This window comes from Cynocephalus volans, chromosome 10, assembly GCF_027409185.1.
Source record: "Cynocephalus volans isolate mCynVol1 chromosome 10, mCynVol1.pri, whole genome shotgun sequence".
Classification (NCBI taxonomy): domain Eukaryota; kingdom Metazoa; phylum Chordata; class Mammalia; order Dermoptera; family Cynocephalidae; genus Cynocephalus; species Cynocephalus volans.
The window spans coordinates 109,803,710-109,821,620 of NC_084469.1; the positions used below are offsets into that span (position 1 = coordinate 109,803,710).

The 17,911-nt window shown below is 60.8% G+C and overlaps 2 protein-coding genes across 4 annotated transcripts; one reads left to right on the top strand and one right to left on the bottom strand.

The window, feature by feature from the left end:
• Positions 1-549: 549 nt before the first annotated feature.
• ANO8 (anoctamin 8) lies at positions 550-10,345 on the bottom strand. Its single transcript, XM_063110178.1, has 18 exons — positions 9,990-10,345; positions 9,193-9,303; positions 8,928-9,060; positions 8,615-8,753; positions 8,430-8,526; positions 7,718-7,834; positions 7,510-7,637; positions 7,251-7,412; positions 6,818-6,970; positions 6,587-6,713; positions 6,408-6,463; positions 6,230-6,304; positions 4,643-5,446; positions 4,184-4,375; positions 3,934-4,065; positions 3,742-3,852; positions 2,050-2,716; positions 550-1,200 (listed from the first exon to the last, which is right to left on the bottom strand). Exons 1-18 carry the CDS (start codon positions 10,093-10,095, stop codon positions 833-835), a joined length of 3,678 nt encoding a protein of 1,225 aa, XP_062966248.1. The 5' UTR covers positions 10,096-10,345; the 3' UTR covers positions 550-832.
• A 1,923-nt stretch (positions 10,346-12,268) lies between these two features.
• On the top strand, positions 12,269-15,876 carry GTPBP3 (GTP binding protein 3, mitochondrial). Of its 3 annotated transcripts, none has more exons than XM_063111285.1 (9): positions 12,269-12,391; positions 12,835-13,082; positions 13,192-13,278; positions 13,367-13,569; positions 13,764-13,836; positions 13,935-14,078; positions 14,277-14,442; positions 14,745-15,023; positions 15,196-15,876. In XM_063111285.1, exons 1-9 carry the CDS (start codon positions 12,339-12,341, stop codon positions 15,419-15,421), a joined length of 1,479 nt encoding a protein of 492 aa, XP_062967355.1. In that variant the 5' UTR covers positions 12,269-12,338; the 3' UTR covers positions 15,422-15,876. The 3 variants fall into 3 exon arrangements, with proteins under 3 accessions (XP_062967355.1, XP_062967356.1, XP_062967357.1); XM_063111286.1 differs by having other exon boundaries at positions 14,808-15,023; XM_063111287.1 differs by lacking the exon at positions 14,745-15,023.
• The last annotated feature ends 2,035 nt before the right edge of the window (positions 15,877-17,911 follow it).

Consider the following 17,911-nt stretch of genomic DNA (forward strand, 5'->3'; position numbering starts at 1 on the left):
CAATATCTTGACTTTGGGATTGCAAGGCGGGGGGGCGTTGCTCAGGCGCCAGGTGCCTTCCCATTTTCATGTCCCAGGTTCTTTCCGCTGTCTCTGCCTCCCCAGATGGCATGCTGGGAGGCAGGTGCACCAGAAGGTCAGAAGATGCCGCCTTTCCCACCCCCACCCTACCCCCTGGGCACAGCTTGGAGGACTGTGTCATCCCCCATCCCCCCTTCAAGGCTGACATCTATTCAGGACCCAAGCCCAGTGCCCAAACTGTTGGATCCTCTCAGCACTTTGAGATTTCCTCCTTCATCTCGGTGGCTGAAGCCAGGGACCGAGGCCCTGTGGCTCCTCCCAAGGGCTCTGGGCCGAAGTCAGCCCCCAGATCTGGGCCAGCTCAGAGGCAGTGCAGCCTGGAGTTTTCCATCTGTGGCCCTGAGACCCAGTTTTTGGGACCCAAGGGTCAAACCAGCTTGTGCCAGGAGTAGCAGGAGCGCCCACCCTGGACCCCAAGTCCCTGGGTCCCCCCAAGCCCCTTTCCACTGCTCTGACCTTGGGCACTGTTGAAATATACTTTTTATTGCATTTCTGCCGTTTTACAAAAATATGACAAAATAAATTAAAAACAAATAAATAATCGCCTCTTCTGGGTGTGTGTTGTCTGTTGGTTTTTCAGGTTTCCTTTGTGTCCCCCGTCTTGGTCAAAAGGAAAACGGCAGATGGGGGGCCCGCCCTAGAAGGGGTGGCCAACGCTGGGGGCCATGGGGGGCTGAGGCGCACGTCCTGGCTGACCACCCCCATAAGGACTGATATTGCATATGAGAGAACAGAGGCGGGGCAGGCGGCACTAATGCCGGCCACTGGGCCAGCACACGGCCTGCGGGCTGGGGCTGGGGCTGGGTGGAGGCACCGGGGACTCGGCGGGCTCTGAGGTGGGCAGCAGCGGTGGGGGTGGGAGGCTGTAGAAGCTGGTATCCCCTGGCAGGGGCTGAGGGGCAGGCGGGGGCCCGGCGAGGACACAAGGAGGGCACTCAGCGGTGAGTGGGGTCTGGCGGGGGGCGATGCTCTCGCCCGCGCAGCCCCATGGCCCGTCCCACTGCCAGCAGCCGGCGGGTGGCGTCGGGGGCTGGGGCAGTGGTCTTGGCGGTGGTGGTGCGGGGCTCCTGCTGCTGCGATTGCGGAGGGCAGGGGTGCCCACGGGGGCCAGCGCTGTCCCTGCGGAGGTGAGAGGGGCCATTCTGGGGGGATGCCGCCCCCGCCCGCCTACCTCCCGGGCTTCCAGGCACATGGAGGGCCTTATTGCTTCTGATCAGAGACCAGGGTGGGTGTTTCCCCTGGCTGTCTTTGGGTGCATCCCCTGCCTCGGCACCAGCCCCTCCCAGTCATGGGGAATAGGACAGACTGAGGAAGACCCTCTGGCTTCTGACCTATGTCCCTTGTGCTGCAGCTGCTACCTTCTGGGCTCCCTGGGGATTGGGCTGCTGGACCCAGGGCTGGGGTTGGGGCGGGCAAGGTGGCAGGGGCCACGGGGTGAGGCTGTGCCTCTGCTCAGCACAAATGTGGGTGCAGCCTGTGGCCGAGCATCCCAAGCTCCCCGGTGGGCAGCCCTAGCCCGCACCTCCAAGGAAGTCCTTCCAGGACAGCTGGTCTGCAGGGTGGGGATTTGCATAGAGGCCTGGGGGGGTCCAGTTCCCCCAGAGTGAGCTGGGTGTGGGGTCTGGTGGGGGCAGGAGAGGGTGGGCCAGTTGTGAAAGTGCCTCCCTCACCTCTCTTGGCACCGGAGCATGGTAGGGGGCACCCTGGGAGGGGCACTGTGATAGGGGGCTTTGGCGTCCCTCCCTGGGGTGAGGAGGGTCAGGCACAGGGCTCCAGACCCTTGAGGGTTCTGGAGAGACTGAGTAGGCTTTGACTGAGAGGCTCTATGTCCCATGGACCTAGGTCCCCAACTGGTACCAGAGACCGGGCCTCCTCTGTCCCCTTCAGCCCCTCTACCCAGGCCTGGCCACCCCACCCCTGCCCCAAAGCCAGGCCGGGTGTCCCCACCCCCGAGTTAAAGCTTATGACCTGAGCCTTCCTCTTCAGGCCGGGGGGCTTCCAGCTCCTCAGCTGAGGCTTCGTCTGCTGGCCCACTCCTCTGGGGTCGGCTGCTGCCACCGCCAGGGGCCCCGTCCGCTCGGGCCTGCCCTCCTGCCCCGTTGGACCCGGCATCAGCTCGGGCCCCACCGAAGGGGAAGAGCTTGCCAGCATGGAAGGCCTTGGGCGGCGAGTGGCTGCGTTCGGGGTCCCGCCGGGTCTCAGGTGACTTGAGGAACTTGAAACTGAGGAAGGCTGGCAGGCGGGTGTCACTGCCTGTGGGCGACTGGGCGGGGGGTGGCCGGGTGGAGGGGCCGGTCCCCATGGCGGCCGGTGAGGGCGCAGTGCCCGACGACAAGAACTTGCTCTGCAGTGGGATGATCTGCTTCAGCTTCATGACGTTGTTGGGCGCCAGCAGGGAGCCTGGGCGCTTGGGCCGCTCGGTCCCGTGGCTGCCCGTCCCGCTGCCCTTGGCCTTGGCAGAGGCCTTCTCGGACGCAGCGGGGTCCTGCCCGGAGCTCTCGGCCCGAGTCTCCTCCCGGCCGCTGGCGTCACGCTCCCTCCGGGCGTGGTGCTCTGCGTGGCGCTGGCGTTCCTCCTCCTCCCGCCGCCGCCGCTGCTGCTGCTGGTAGCGGTGCTGGGCCTGGCGCTCGTGTCTCTGCGGGCAGAGCCGAGCCATTACGGGACTGGGAAGAGGGGGTGCATGAGTGGGCGCCGGCTGAGGTGGGCCCACGCCAGGGCTCTCTGCGGAAGTGGGGAGAGATCCAAACACTTATTGGGCACCAGATCCCCGGACCCACGCTGGGGCTGTCTGGGGACTGAGATAAAAGCAAACGTTCACTGGCCACCAACTCTGTCCCCGGCATGTATCAGACAATGCCTTAGGAATTAGGAGAATGTAAATAAATACTAGGCCTCAACTGGTGCCCAGATTTGCAGAGAATCAGCAAGAGATGGAGCCATGACTAGAGCCGACTAGAGTCCACACTATCCAGTCCTGCAGCCAGTAGCCACACATGGCTTTGCCAGTGTAAATTTACCTTAATTAAAACCCGAGGACTGGCCGGTCAGCTCAGTTGATCAGAACGTGGTGCTGACAACACCAAGGTCTAGGGTGCTATTCCTGTACTGGCCAGTTTCCCCCCTCCAAAAAAAAATAAAAAATCCAATAAAATAAAAATTAAGTTTCTCAGTCAAACCAGCCCTATTTCAAAGCGCTCATTCGCCACCTGCAGCTATGGGCAGTGTAGATACAGAACATTTCCATCATCCAGGAAAGTTCCACTGGAAGGCACCAGGAGCTCCTTGGCCCAGCCTGCAGCTTTCCGAGCAACATGGAAAAGCCTGGGCTTCTAGGAAGCATCTGCCACGTCCTTGGCCCCGAACGGGAGGCTGTCAGGGCAGCTGGCGGATGCCTCCATGTTCTCGAGTGCCAGCCAGGTGCTGATGCCACCAGTACTCCAGAAGGAGCCCATTGTGAGCAGTGATTATTATTTTTTTTGGCAGCTGGCCGGTTTGGGGATCTGAACCTTTGACCTTGGTGTTATAACACTGATTATAATATCAGGCTCTGTGCCATCTGTGTTTGCCCTAATGCTAAGAAACTGGTGGTGTATATCTGAGGTTTGCTACCAGTGAAGCCCTGCTGAGTGGGTAAACTGAGCTCAGCCCTGGCCCATGTACCTTGAAGGCCTCTCGGCGCTGGTACTCCAGCTTGGCCATCTCCTCGGCCACCCAGCCCGGGATGTCAGGGATGGCCACGTGGATGAGGTACTTGAGAAGCAGAGCGAAGTGCTGGGGGGAAGGAGAGGATGCTGCAGGCTCTGGGGATACCCTCCCGCCACCCAGCTCCCCCTGCCCAGCCACCAGCCCCACCTCAAGCACCACCACGGACACGATGGCTGCCTCTGGGCTCAGCCAAGGGAAGAGGCGCTGTAGCTGCCCACACTGGCCAATTAGGTAGCAGTTGACCACGATCGCCAGGACGCCCATGGCTTCCATCACCTTCTGCAGGGTGGCAGGGGGCCTGAGGCAGGGTCTTGCTGGCCTCCCCAGGCCCCTAGCCCCTCCCGCTGGACCCCGGCTCTCTCTGGGCCTTGGCTCAGAGCCCATGGCCTCCCCCCACCTGCCACTGGCCAATGCTCTCAACGCGCTGGCCGAAGGGCCGCTGCAGCCCCGTGCACAGCTTGAAGGCATCGCTGCGGATCTCGATGAGGTTGTTAACCAGGGCACACAGTGCAGCCAGGGGGAAGGCAGATGAGAACAGCACAACGTAGCCGAACTGCACAAACATCTCCTGGTAGTCCTGGAACGTGTCCTGTGGGTGGGCAGGTGGCCACCTGGGCGTCAGACCAGGATGCTCCTGCCCTCCGTCCACCTTCCTCTATCAAGCTGTCTCCCGCAGATTATCCTGCATGGACCCAGAGCCTCTCTAGAGGCCTCCTCCATCCAGCTGGGCCTCTGCCTCCTGCAGGTTCCTGAGCACAGCAAGGGCCCCGCTAGCCCCTCCAACCGCTTCCATCCTCGGACTCTGCACCCTGCCCCCACTAAGGGTCCTGCCTCTGCCCTCAAGCTCCCTCCTCACCTCGTACTTCTTCATACAGCTCTCCACCTCCGCCTGGGTGAGCTGGGGCGAGTGTGCCTCTTCAGGAGGGTCAATCCAAGATGACCGGTTTTGCCGCCTCTGCCTCTGGGCTGAGTCGCTGGAGCTGGGCTCTGGGTCCGGGCCCCCATCAGGCCCCTGGTCTCGGCCCTCACCCCCGGCCCGGCGGAGCAGGATGGCTGGGGGCTCCTGCTCAGGGCTGCGGGGAGCCCCCTCTGCCTCATCGTCTTCCTCGGCCAAGGTGAACATGCCTGGTTCCAGCCCTTTCTCCACCATGGTGGGGCTCCCCTCCTCCAAGAGGGCCTCTGGGCTTGGGCTCGGCAGATGCCGCCTGGCCCCCCGCTCGGCGAAGCTGACCTTCTTTAGCCGGAGCCCACAGTCCAGGAGGCTGCCTTCCTCACCCTCCTCCTCATCCTCCTCCTCCTCGTCCTCCTCCTCCTCCTCGTCCTCCTCCTCACCCCCCCGAGGCCCGTCCCCCACCTCCCCGCCTTCCCCTGCAGGCCGCCGCTCCACCGTCACCTCCTCCTCCTCCTCAGGTGCCCCGCAGCCCCCGCTAAGACACCTGCGGCCCCCCCCACTGCCACTGCCAACACACTCATCAGCCTGGGGTTCAAGTCGTTGGGGCGCAGGGCGCCGGAGGCTCAGCAGGCCAAGCACGGCACGAGCCAGCTCCCCGAAGGCCCGCAGGCTGAGCTCGCCACGGCCCAGCCCCCGGTACAGATGTGGCTGCAGGACCTCACGCATGTTCTGCAGGAACTGGCGGGTAATCAGCAATGTGGCCAGCATCTGGAGGCAGGGAGGGGGTGGAGAGAGACCTCGTGGGAGCAGGCAGGGCCCTGGGCACTGGGACAGGCTGCTGGAACAGGGCACCCACCCTCCCAGGGCACCTTCCTGGAGCATGTGCCCAGACATACATGCTGAACCTGATTCCTAACCCCACCCCTTTGGATGTGCCTGGACACATTGGCCCCAGCACTCAGCCACCATTCACCTACCACACAAACCACAGCCCAGCACACCATAGCAATCCTAGCTGATCTTCCAGGCAGGCATGGCACATCTCCACCCTGCCACGGGCTCAGCCAGCGCCCGGGGTCACGTGAACCCTACACTGCTTGGGTTTGGCCAGGAGAGTCCCAATACCCTCTGAACATGCCCCCTCAGCTCGGCATGCCTGGTCCCCAGCACAACCACGCTGCCCACCCTGGCAAGGCCTCACGGGCTTGCCACCTGCCCATACTTTGGCCCGGGCCACCAGCAGGAGGCCCCGGAGGGAGAGGAGGAGCAGGCGGAAACGCAGGGCCACGAGCGGGACCAGTACTGCCTGCAGCTGCCGCTCGAGGCTCTGGGACAGGGACAGGACGAGCAGGAGCTGTGGAGGGACCGATGGACAGGTGGACAGACAGATGGAGGGGACAGACAGAAAGAGGATGCACAGATGGACAGAGAGGAGAGAAGGATGGAGGAGGGGGGGAGGGGCTGGAGAGCCCGTGGACCCCTTGAGCCAGATCAGACCCCCGCTGACCACGATGGGGGCAGACGACACTATCACTCGTGCGGAAGTCTCACCTCTTTCAGGCGATCCATGTCCTTGAGGTAGAAGCCAATGTAGAAGAGACTCAGGTATGAGTTGACGAACTGGAACTGCAGGAGGCAGGCAAGTGGGCTGTCAACCTGTGGCCCCCATTCCGTTCCTGGGTGCCCTTGCTGTCCCCCCCACAGGCCCCGCCTGCTGTCAGCCACTCACCAAGACGACCTTGATGATGAGATGTTTCTCATAGGCACTCTCCAGCCGGTAATTCTCTAGGGGCCGAGGGACTGAGTGAGGGAGCAGCCCTGGCCCACGGAGGGCAGCAGAGACTCCTTGGGGCAGTGGGGACCTTTCTCCCTAGGGCAGGCAGCGGGACTTCCCTTGGCAGGGCGTACCCATGTCGTTGAGCCAGATGGCGAGCTTCTTGTAGCCCTCGGCACTCACGCTGACCAGCAGGGCCAGCACCACCTTGGGCAGGAAGCGGGCAAGACGGGGCAGCCCCTTCACGCTCAGCACCAGCTCCTGTGGGGGCAGGGAGTTCATGGCTCACCCTCATGGCAGGCTTGGCTTGAGGTGGAGCTGGGCAGGTGGTTGCCGGTCAGGAAAAGGCCGGGGGCGGGGGTCACCTGCAGCTGGAAGCAGCCAAGCATGAGCAGGAAGACACAGACGAGGCACGTCAGGCACAGGGGGAGGCTCACAAGCAGCTGGAAGAGCAGCCGTTTCCAGGGCGGGTAGTAGAACTCCTCGGCCTGTGTCACGGGGCTGATGCGTCGCACCCCCTGGCAGGGCAGGGGCCAGGCCCAGCATGAGACCCAAGGAGCCACCTCTGCTTCCCATGCCCTTCCTGAGCCTCAGATCTCAGTTTCCCTCTGCTGCCCCTTTGCTCTCTCGGTGCCCCCACCTAGTGCACCCTTCCCGCTCCCTCAGCTCAGCACACCCTCTTCTATGTAGCAGCCCTATTTCACATCTCCTGCCTTTGCTCCTACAGTGCCCCCCACCCAGTGTGCTCTCTCTCCTTTACCTCATTCTCTTCGTCCCTGGACTCAGCCCCCAACTGACCCTGAATTGGGGGCGTGGCTCCTCCATGGCTTCCCCGGGTGTGTCTAGTGTCCCCCACTTGTAGGCCAGCTCTGCCCCCCTCCGTTTCCACTCCTCTAAGAACAGCGTTGACCAGATCACATTGAAGAGAGCAAAGACCACACAGGACACATCCCGGCTTGTCTGTGGGTGGTAGAGGACAGTTGAGCCATTGTCTGGGCTTGCCCAGGGAGGAGGGCACCTTGGGGACCCCAGCCCCTTCCCAGCCCCCACTCAGTACCTGATCGGCTTCTGTGAATGTGTACAGGACAGAGCCAAAGACAGCCGGGTATACCATTGCTGACGTGTAGAAGCCCAGCCAGGCGAAGTACATGGCAATCTTCACACCAAAGTAGTCGCAGATGTCATCTGCTAAGGGACAGGGGGTCTTAGTCATGTCCTGCCTGCTTCATGGGACCCCCCCACCTGTCCCCCAACCCAGGCCGCACCTAGAGGCTGGTTTTCACACACAGCTTGCACCCATGACTTCATGAGGCGGTTTAGGATGCGCTGCTCATGGACTGGGAACACCTGCTGGATGATCCCACGGGCCGCCAGCTCAGGGACTGTGGGGGGACGAGCACAGGTGACCCCTGCCCCTCCACAGTGCACGCAACCTGGCCAGGCCCCGTTGGTTGAAACCCAAGTCACAGCTTTTCATCTGCTCTTAAATCCACAGAGGCTCTTCCCAGGGGAGGAATTCTGGGTGGACGGATGAAGAGAACTGGGAGGGTAGCATCCTGATGGGGAACCCTAATTTTAAATAAAGCTATTTGGCCTCAGCTTGTGGCCCCAAACATCTGAGAAGTAGTACAAGTTGGTTGGCTGGTTTCCTGGAAAGGAAACTGAGGCCCTGGGCGGCGCCACACAATACACGGAACTCTGTCTATTGTCCTGCCCCACTTTATCCCAGACCCAGAAAAGAGCCTGGGGGGAAAGGGGGACAAGCCCCACCCCTTTGCTAAGGCCACGCCTCCTCGGCTCATTGGTCTGGCCCCAACTGCTAAGGCCACGCCCCTTCAGCTCATTGGTTACCCAACTCTTCGCTAACCCTTGACTGGTTGGAGCTAGGCCCCACCCTCCTGACCCGATAGGCTGTCCCCTTAGAGCCCCACCCAACTCTCCGGCTTGTGATTGGAGTGTTGGCCCCGCCTTGCTCACTGATTGGCTGGTCCTCCAGGAAGCGCACGTTGTGCAGTGCCTCGCCCTGCTTGGCACGCAGGTTCTGCAGCCAGAAGCGGATGATGCTCTGGCGCTCCTGCGGGGGAGAGGGCGTGAGCCCGAGGAGCGGCAGCCCGAGGGCCTCACGGGCCTGGGACACAGGCGGGGCCCGGGGCCGGCCTCACCTGGGAGGTGAAGAAGCGCAGCTCGCTCTCCACATTCTCGTAGATGAAGTCCTCCTCACAGGAGAAGCCACGGGTGCCCCCGCCGAACTCAGCCTTCACGGCCTTGCGCAGACCCAGCTCGTCGGCGCCCCGGAGTAGGCTACAGGGAGGGCAGGAGAGGTGGTACATGAGGGAGGCCCCGGCTCACCATCCTGGAGCTAACGATGATGAACCTGCGGCCTCTTGGGACAAGGGCAGGGTAGCATGGTTGGCGCTTGGAAGAGCAGGGAGCCAGGTGGCAGAGTTAGCGAGAGGCCAGGGACAGGAGACTCGCCTCTCATACGTGGCGGTGACAAAGAAGGCATAGGCACGCGTGTGGCGGTGGTGGCGGACTTGCACGATGAGCTCCGGAATGCCCACGCGGATGTGGTTCAGCAGCCATAGCAGCGTGTGGTCATCGGTCGTGTCTGCCAAGGGGCACAGGGACCGATGGCTCTTGCTAAGAGGAGGCTGAGGGCCTCCTACCTATTCCTGCCTTGGGAAGTCGAGCTCAGGAGAGCGGGCATTGGTGTGTGTGTGTGGGGGGGGGGGGGGTTTACCTGGGAAGGTCATCAGCACGTCGCAGTTCTCTGTGGGCACCGTCTTCATCCACGCCTTGTGGGACACCAGGTAGCGACCTGCCTGCAGGAGCCGCTTCCCGAAAAGCTTATCTGGGGGGTGGCGTGGCAGGCTGGGGTCAGGCCACTCGGGGACCCAGGCCCCAGCCTCCAGTTTTGGCGTGTGTTCCTCCGTCCACGTCCTTGCACCAGCCTGGCCCTCCTCCAGGAACGCCCTTCCTCCAGGTCTTCCCTTACAAATCTTACTCATTCTTGAGGCCCAGCTCCGCCTCCAAACCCACAATCGATGGGGAGCTCATTAGCAGCCCTGAGGCTTCACCACATCATGACAGCGCGTCCTTCCAGCAGCCCCATGAACCGGGTGTGATTGTTACCCCCATTTCACAGGTGAGGACACTGAGGCCCGGAGCGTTTAAGTCACGCGCCCAAGGTCACGCAGCTGCGCTGGGATTCGAACCCTGGTCCGTGGGATTCTGTACCCTCCGCCGAGAGGCTCTCTCAAGTGCATCCCTGTCCCGCCGCGATCCGGCAGCCCCAGGGTGGCTGGGCTCAGCCCCACGACAGGGCTCTCGGAGGGGCGTGTCCGTGTCTCCGAGCCGGGACCCCCGCCCGCTGTACGGTCCCAGCCCCGCCCGCCGGGCCGCAGCCGCAGTGCTGGGAGGAGCCCGCCCCTTGGTCGGACACCAGGCCCGGGACGTCTGACCCCAATCCTCCCGGTCCAGCCGACGCGCGCACCTCGGGCACCTCAACCCTGTCCGGTCCAGCCGCCCCACACATACCCAGAACTCCGGACGCCGGGGCTGCAGGCTCGCCCTCCGGCGGGGGCCTCTTGCCACGCTCGCCCTCCAGGGACGTGCCCCCAGCGCTTGAGGGGACCTCGGCCATGGCGAGGACAAGTCAGGTCACAGGCTGCAGGCGGCCCAGGCGCCGGGGGGCCGCGGGCTCATGGGGCAGGTGCAGCCGCCGAGCGCGCGGGAGGAGGAGACAAAGGCCGCGCCCGCCCGCGCCGGCCGCCGTCCTCGCGAACCCGAGCGCTGCTTCTCGTCTCCGCCCGAGCCGAACCTCGATTCTCCTTCCCACCCGGGAACTCGTCACTCTCTGGTTCTCCTCTTAGCCCTCCCGCCTCGCTCTCTGGTTCTTGTCTCCGCCCGTGTTGTTTTCTGGGTTCCCTTCTCGCCCGCCCACCTCGCTCTGTGGTGCTCGTCCCCGCCCGCACCGATGTTGCATTCTCCAACTCGGAATCCCTCCCACCACGCCCTCACCGCCTCCTGGTCTCTGTCTCGGAGCCCCGGTTTCCCCATATGCAAACCCCGGAGTTCGGAGGCGCTGTTTGGAATCTGAGATGGGCGTGATTTGACTATGGCAGGACGTGGGAGGGGGCGTGTCCGGTGATGATGGGGGAAGATTCCTGATAACAATAACTTCAGCCAGAACAGGAGGTATGCGAATAAATAATTATAGCAGGTCCTGCCTCTGAGCTTTTGCAGGTGCCGTTCAGCTGCCTAGGCTACTCTTCACGCTCTCTTCGACCGGTTAACCCTAGGTCCCTTCAGGAGGGAGTAACCTGCTCAGAGAGGATCCGATAGAGCAAAAATACAGTCTTCCTAATTAGATGTAAATTTCAGATAAACAAATAAATGTTTAGTATTTCTCAAATATTACATGAGACACAGTCATACTAAAACGTTATTAATTGTTTATTTTATTTTACGTTTTTGGTCGCTGGCCAGTACAGGGATCAAACCCTGGACCTTGCTGTTATCAGCACTACGCTCTAACCCACTGAGTATTCATTGTTTATTTTATTTTTTTGGCGGCTGGCCGGTACGGGGATCCTAACCCTTGACTTTGGTGTGATAAATACCGCGCTCTAACCAACTGAGCCAACCGGCCAGCTGTTTATTTTAAATTCACATTTAACTGGGCGTCCTGAATTTTGTCTGGAACCCCAAGCCCTGGCCATCCTGAGCAGTCCACTTCGTTAAACTGAGAGCCCAGCGAGGGTCGTGGCCCAATCTGGTTCTCAATGCCCGGCACACAGTAGGCGCTCGGTGTATACTTGCTACAGATGGAACCAGCGGAGATGGAGAATGCCGTCGTTTGTTTCTATTTTACAGATGAAAAAATAGAGCAGGGCGGAGCATGGGGGGATTAGAACTCTTGCCTTTCCAACAGATTTTTTTCCCAAAGAGCAGGTGCACTGCCCGCCCGCTCTGGTCAAGAACCAGAAAATTGGCCTGCGAAGGTGCTCCCAGAGACCCCGCCCAGCCGGAGCCTGGAATTCCACCCTCAGCGCTTTATCCCGCGGTTCAGCGCTGTCCCGAGTTAACCTGAAAGTAACTCCCAAGCCTCCCTTTTCTGGCTTTCGGGGAGCCAGGGACAGACCAGACACTGGGCTCTGCAGGTGCAGACCTGGACAGAAAGAGGTTCCAGGAAGGCTCTCTGGAGGAGGGGATGCTGGAGCTGGGCCTTGAGGATGGCCAGGAAAGGCATCCGGGGCCGAGGGAAAGCTGGGGAGGGGAGAGAAGCTGGAGAGTTCCAGGAAAAGCAAGAAGGACTCTTCCTAGAAGTTTGGGCACGATTTACGCTGGCCAGGGCGTGGGTTCCCCGGAACTCATCCCTCGCAGTCACTGAGATGCTCTGAACTTCCGGTCTCAACCTGGGCACAGAGAGGCATATGGGTTTGCAACCTGGGCACAAAACTGAGTGCGCATAGGTCCGTGGCTTGCCTAAGGCTACGGAGTGGCCAGATGGAAAATACGGGACTCGAACCCTCTCCTCGCTGTCATTTCCACCGCCTTCTGCAATCCCTGTCTCTTCTTCCACCCCTCATTAACATTGTCTGGGGTCCCCGCCGCCCTAGGAGGCTAAAAATTCGGTCTAATGTTGCCGGGGGGAACATCATTTCGCTACACCCACTCCCTGGAGCTTCCGCCCCCTTTCCCTTGCACCAGCCAATGGAAACAAAGATGTTTAGTCGGTGGGCGGTACGTCTCCTAAGGGGCTCAATGGTAGCCGAGAATTGTTGAGCACGTTACCAGTCACGCCGCAGAGTGGGCGGGGCCTCCTGCCCAGACTTGAAATCTCTAGCAGGCAGGTGGGGCAGGCGGATCACAGGTTGTACATCCATGTGGCGGGGGCTGTGGAGCCTGGCGACCCGGGCGGCACATTGGCCTCACAGGTGGGGAGACCCGGGGAATGGGTGTGACAGCGTGGGGCTCTGCTAGGGTTTCGAACCCGCTCCCTGGGTTCTGGAGGCTCAATTCCCTGGTTCAGATCCACCAATCGCGTTCTTCCAAGCCCAAATCTGTCCACCCCCCTACCGCAAAGCCCAGATCTGGATCAGCTTGTTGCCTCAGAGTTCACAATCCGATCACCCTCCGGCTTCAGATTTCTTTTTTTTTTTTTGGCGGCTGGCCGGTAAGGGTATCCGAACCCTCGACCTTGGTGTTACAAGCTGTGCTCTCACTAACTGGTTCACCGGCCAGCCCCCAGATCTTTCAATCTGCGCATCGCCCAGCCGCAGAACCCCCACTTGCGGCATCTCCCAACCATACAGCCCTCGACCCACCTGCCACTCCGAGGCAAAGTTTCTCGGATATGCTGACTCGCCCCCTCTCCCAGACTGTGCACGCGCCAGAGCAGCGGCGCCCTGGACCCCGGTCCCGGGGCCACCATCTTCGCACTAAGCTCGGGCCAAGGCCGCTGCGGCATCGCAGTGATCCGGACCAGCGGCCCCGCCAGCGGACACGCCCTTCGGAGACTCACGGAGCCCCGAAACCTGCCCCCAGCCCGCAAGGCCAGCCTGCGCCTGCTCAGCGACCCCCGCTCCGGGGAGCCGCTGGACCGCGCGCTGGTGCTCTGGTTCCCAGGTGAGGAACCCCAGGTCCAGAACCTCCTGTTGCTCCCTTGACAGTTTTCCCTCTCTCGGAGTTGGCCCAGGCTATCCTCTCCTCCTGACTCTCGTCTGTGCCACACTAGGTCCCCAGAGTTTTACGGGTGAGGACTGCGTGGAGTTCCACGTGCATGGAGGCCCGGCCGTGGTGAGCGGCGTCCTGGAGGCTCTGGGTGAGTTGCAGCCTTGGGTTCCGGGCCTGGCTCTGCCAGTGGGCCTGGGCGGGGACCAGAGGGCTTAAGACCCAGAGCCATCCCGCAGGCAGTGTGCCCGGGCTGCGGCCGGCGGAGGCGGGTGAGTTCACCAAGCGGGCATTCGCCCACGGGAAGCTGAGCCTGACCGAGGTGGAGGGGCTGGCCGATCTGATCCACGCGGAAACCGAGTCGCAGAGGCGGCAGGCCCTGAGGCAGCTGGACGGGGAGCTGGGCCACCTCTGCCGCAGCTGGGCCGAGACCCTCACCAAGGCAAGTCCCCCATTTGCCTTCCCTGCCTCAGAGACCCAACCTGTCCATCCCCCACATGGGAGCACCCCACCTATTTGTCATCCAAATCCCTGCGTTAAAGCTTCCGGCCTAGGAGCCGTCAATCGGCAAATTTTGCCCAATTGGGCGGTGGGTTCTTGGGTCCTCACGCCACCTACTCTCCCCTTCCCGCCCAGGCTCTGGCCCACGTGGAGGCCTATATTGACTTCGGCGAGGATGACAACCTGGAGGAGGGTGTCCTGGAGCAAGGTGGGTCCACCTGGGGGTGGGGAGTGGAGACACCTGGCATCTCAGCCTCCAAGGGCCCCATCACTCCCTCCCCTCTGCCTTCCTTCCCCTACCCACAGCGGACAAAGAAGTGCGGAAGCTGGAGGTGGCACTGGGCGCACATCTACGAGATGCGAGGCGAGGCCAGAGGCTCCGTTCAGGGGCTCACGTAGTGGTCACTGGACCCCCCAACGCGGGCAAGAGCAGTCTGGTGAACCTGCTCAGTAAGTGGGAGGTGGGCAGGGGCCGGGGCCGGGGCGGGGCCTAGTGCCGGGGTCGTGACCAGGAGCTGGGAATTGCGCTTTCAGGTCTGGGGAAGGGGCTAGAATAGATGAAAGCTCCGTCCAGCCAGGCGGTGAAGCCTGAGGGGAGAGCTCCCTTGCCCCATCATCCCGTCCCCTTCCTCTTCCACCCCCACCCAGGCCAGAAACCTGTGTCCATCGTGTCCCCGGAGCCGGGAACCACTCGCGACGTGCTGGAGACCCCAGTGGACCTGGCCGGGTTCCCGGTGCTGCTGAGCGACACAGCGGGGTTGCGGGAGGGCGTGGGGCCCGTGGAACAGGAGGGCGTGCGGCGTGCCCGCAAGAGGTGGGTGGGCAGGGCGGTGAGAGGGGGACGCGAGCCTTTCCTCTGTCCTTTCTCCCTGTTGTGTTTGTCGTTCTTCCTAAACCAGAAAAGGCTGCTAAGCTCTTTCAGTGATTTGTTTCTGATTAGGCTCTGCCCCGCCCCTCGCGCTCTGCACCGCCCCCTGCGCTCTGCACAGCCCTTCGCGGTCTGCACCGCCCCCTGGTGCTCTACCCCTGCCCCTCGTGCTCTTCTCTGCCCTGCCCTGTGCCCTTAGTTGCTTACCTCTGGGGTCACTGCTTTATTGGTTCTCTCTGCTTCCTCAGGCTGGAGCAGGCTGACCTCGTTCTGGCCATGCTGGACGCCTCTAATCTGGCCTCTCCCTCCAGCTGCAACTTTCTGGACACGGTTGTAGCCCCCCTGGGAACCCGGAACCCCAGTGGGAGCAGCCCGCGCCTCCTGCTAGTGCTGAACAAGTCAGATCTGTTGCCCCCTGAGGGCCCAGGTCCCTGTCCTGACCTGCCCCCCCACCTGCTGCTGTCGTGCCTGACCGGTGCGGGGCTGCATGGCCTCCTGGAGGTGCTGAAGAAAGAGCTGGCTGCAGTGTGAGCCCCTCTCAACCCACTACCCCCAGCTTCCCCTGACCCAAGTTCAAGTGGGGGATGAGTCACTGGCTTTGGGCACGTACCTGCCACTCAGCCTCAGTTTCTGTATCTGCAGAATGGGTACAAATGGGTTGCAGAGGTTGAGAGAGACCACGTTTCTTATCTCTTCCAGGTGTGGGGACCCATCCACAGGCCCACCACTCCTGACACGAGCAAGGCACCAGCATCACCTCCAGGGCTGCCTGGACGCCCTCGGCCACTACAAGCATGCCAGAGACCTGGCCCTGGCGGCCGAGGCGCTGAGGGTCGCCTGGGGGCACTTGACCCGCCTCACAGGTGGAGGAGGCACTGAGGAGATCCTGGACATCATTTTCCAGGACTTCTGCGTGGGCAAGTGAGGGGATGGCCAGAAGCCTTGGGTGATCTGGGAGCAGCTTAGGCCAAATGCGATGCTCATCCACCCGAGGAAGAACGCGATTCCTAAATGGTGAGGTGAAGCAGGGGGTGTGAATTCCCTGCAGGGGCTTGCTGGAGATTCAGGGCCTGGAGTGGGACTGAATGGAGGTCCCTTTGGGCACTGGATGCTGGGCAGTCTGAATTGGGAGGAAGGTAGGAGGAGCTCAGGGGTCTTTGTTTCATAGTTTTTAATTTATTTCGCAAATACCAAAGGAATGTAAAAAACTCAGGTGATCTGGAAATGTTTCAACATAGAGATCTCCCTTACCCCCTCTCACAGGGTCATGGCTTAACATGTGTCTTTTCAGAACTTTCTCTGCATGTTTGCATACTTATGGATGCACTTATCAAATATATGTTTCATCTTGTGCTTTGTACATAAATTGTATTATGTTAATGGCTCTACAAGTTGCTGTTCCTTTCTTAGTATTAATCTTGACATTTTGCTTCTTATATCCTAAAAGTGATTTACAGAATCCAGGGCCCTTCCTTGCTCTCCAAACTCAGTCTTTATTCATTCACTCCCTCCCTCAGTGAATACTTATTAGGCACCTAGTCTGAGCCAGAACTGTACACATCATCTTATTGAATACTCATAACAGCATGACGTAGTGGGTGTTTTGTTCCAGTGTTACAGATGAGGAAATTGAGGCTCAGGGGAGCAGTTATTTGCTGGAGGTCTTCCAGCTCTGAGGTTTGCACACAGGTTCGGTTGACTCCAAATTTGAGTTCACTGAGGCAACAGCAGGACACTGGGAACACCAAGGGAAACAGCAGGCATTACAGTGAGGTCTGACGGCTGCTGTGTGAGCTCATGACAAGGAGATCTGACCTGGTAGGGACCTGAGGGTGGGCTGCCCTGCAGAGCGGACATTTGTGCTGAGATCTGAAGGAAGGAAGCCAGATGGAGGAGTCTCAGGAGAGCGTCCCAGGCAGAGGGCACCACATGTGCAAAGGCCCTGAGGTGGGAGCATCATGGTGTGTTCAAGGAACAGTGTGGCAGCCATTGTGGTGGCCATTGTGGCTGGAGCCAACTGAGAGAGGGGAGAGGGGACAGGAGGGGCCTGGGGGGGGCCTGAGTTCTGGACCTACCAGCAGAGGGCGCCTTGCCCTAACAAAGGAGATGCGTTCTACCGATGAAGGATGCAGGCCTCCCCACCCACCTGGTGGCCTGTGAATGGTTAACTCCCCTTCGCAGAGGTGAACTGAGTCTCAGATAGGGTCAGGACCTTTTCCAGAATCAGAAAATCATCTCCACCTCCAGTGGTGAAGACAGAAACTCTCCAGTTTCAGGGGACATGTGAGCAGAGGCGGGAGGCATGCAGGGCAGACAGAGAGCATGAAAGGTTTGATAGGTGGCCCCCAGAATTCCCCAGCCGCCCAACTAAAGGGGACCCCTGCCCTTGTTCTCTCACAGGCTTTACTGCAATATGCACTATTGGGTGACCTGTTTGCTAATTCAAAAGCTGGGGTGGCCCTGAGTGGGGGGCCCTTGGAGGGAAAGGGTCATACCACGAGCTGAGTCCATGGATATTTCTATGATGCTCATTTTTCAGAAAAACAAACTGATGCCCAGTGAAGGGAAGCAATAATGTGGGTCCAATGGGAGTGGGCTTGAGTGGGGAGGGTCCCAAGGGCTCCCAAGAGGGGTGAGCAGGGCCTGGGCCGGGATGGGGAAGGGGATGTGCTGTGGGCAAGATGCCTGGGCCCCACCCACCTTCCCCGGGGTTCTGGCGCATGGCTGGACTGAGGTCCTTGGCTACAATACCTTTTTTCCAAGAAGGGTGAGGTGGTTTGTGGGAAGCAGCCATGGGGGTTATTTATAGAGGTTGCAGGAAATCCCCAAAGAGTCAGAGCCTCTCTTGGCTGCTGGACCTCAGGGTCAGGGAGGGGGCCCGATCTGCCAATTGCTGCCTGCCTGGTGCTCAGCACCCACCCGGCCCCCAAGGAGCCACCAGCCTGGGAGAGTCAGAGCTTCAGGGTCAGGGCTGCAAAGAGGGAGGGGTGAGGCTGGCGGGCCCAAATGGGGAGCAAGGGCTGTACATGGAGCATCAAGGAAGGCTTCCTGGAGGAGGGGGTCTCTGGAGCTGGGCCTTGCATACAGAAGAGTTTGTCAGGCAAGATAAAGGTATTCCCATCTGAGTGCACCGCAGAAATTAAAGCTTGGTATGTTTTTAAGAAGAGAATTGAATGTTCAGGACAGCTGGAGGCAAGGGTTGCACTGTGTGTGTGCGCATGTGGCACAAAAGGGTTGAGGAGCTGGACTCCATCCCAAGGGTAATGGAGAGCCACTGAAGGTGTGTGAGCAGGAGAGGGACTTGGCCGAATTCTGTGATGGAAAGACCCCTCTGGAGCAGCACAGAAGCCATACTAGAGGCAGAGACTGAGGTACAAGTCTGCAAAGGCCGAACCAGGGATGGTATATCCTGGGA

What these genes read in the sequence shown, in the direction of transcription:
- GTPBP3 (XM_063111285.1), top strand. Translation starts at nt 12,339, where the DNA reads ATGTGGCGGGGGCTGTGGAGCCTGGCGACCCGGGCGGCACATTGGCCT. An exon ending in CGGCGTCCTGGAGGCTCTGG is followed by an intron (nt 13,279 to 13,366) that starts GTGAGTTGCAGC and finishes GCCATCCCGCAG; the next exon opens with GCAGTGTGCCCGGGCTGCGG. An exon ending in GGGCCGAGACCCTCACCAAG is followed by an intron (nt 13,570 to 13,763) that starts GCAAGTCCCCCA and finishes CTTCCCGCCCAG; the next exon opens with GCTCTGGCCCACGTGGAGGC.
- ANO8 (XM_063110178.1), bottom strand. Translation starts at nt 10,095, where the DNA reads ATGGCCGAGGTCCCCTCAAGCGCTGGGGGCACGTCCCTGGAGGGCGAG. An exon ending in CCCGGCGTCCGGAGTTCTGG is followed by an intron (nt 9,304 to 9,989) that starts GTATGTGTGGGG and finishes GCCACCCCCCAG; the next exon opens with ATAAGCTTTTCGGGAAGCGG. An exon ending in TGCGCTTCTTCACCTCCCAG is followed by an intron (nt 8,527 to 8,614) that starts GTGAGGCCGGCC and finishes TCTCCCCCGCAG; the next exon opens with GAGCGCCAGAGCATCATCCG.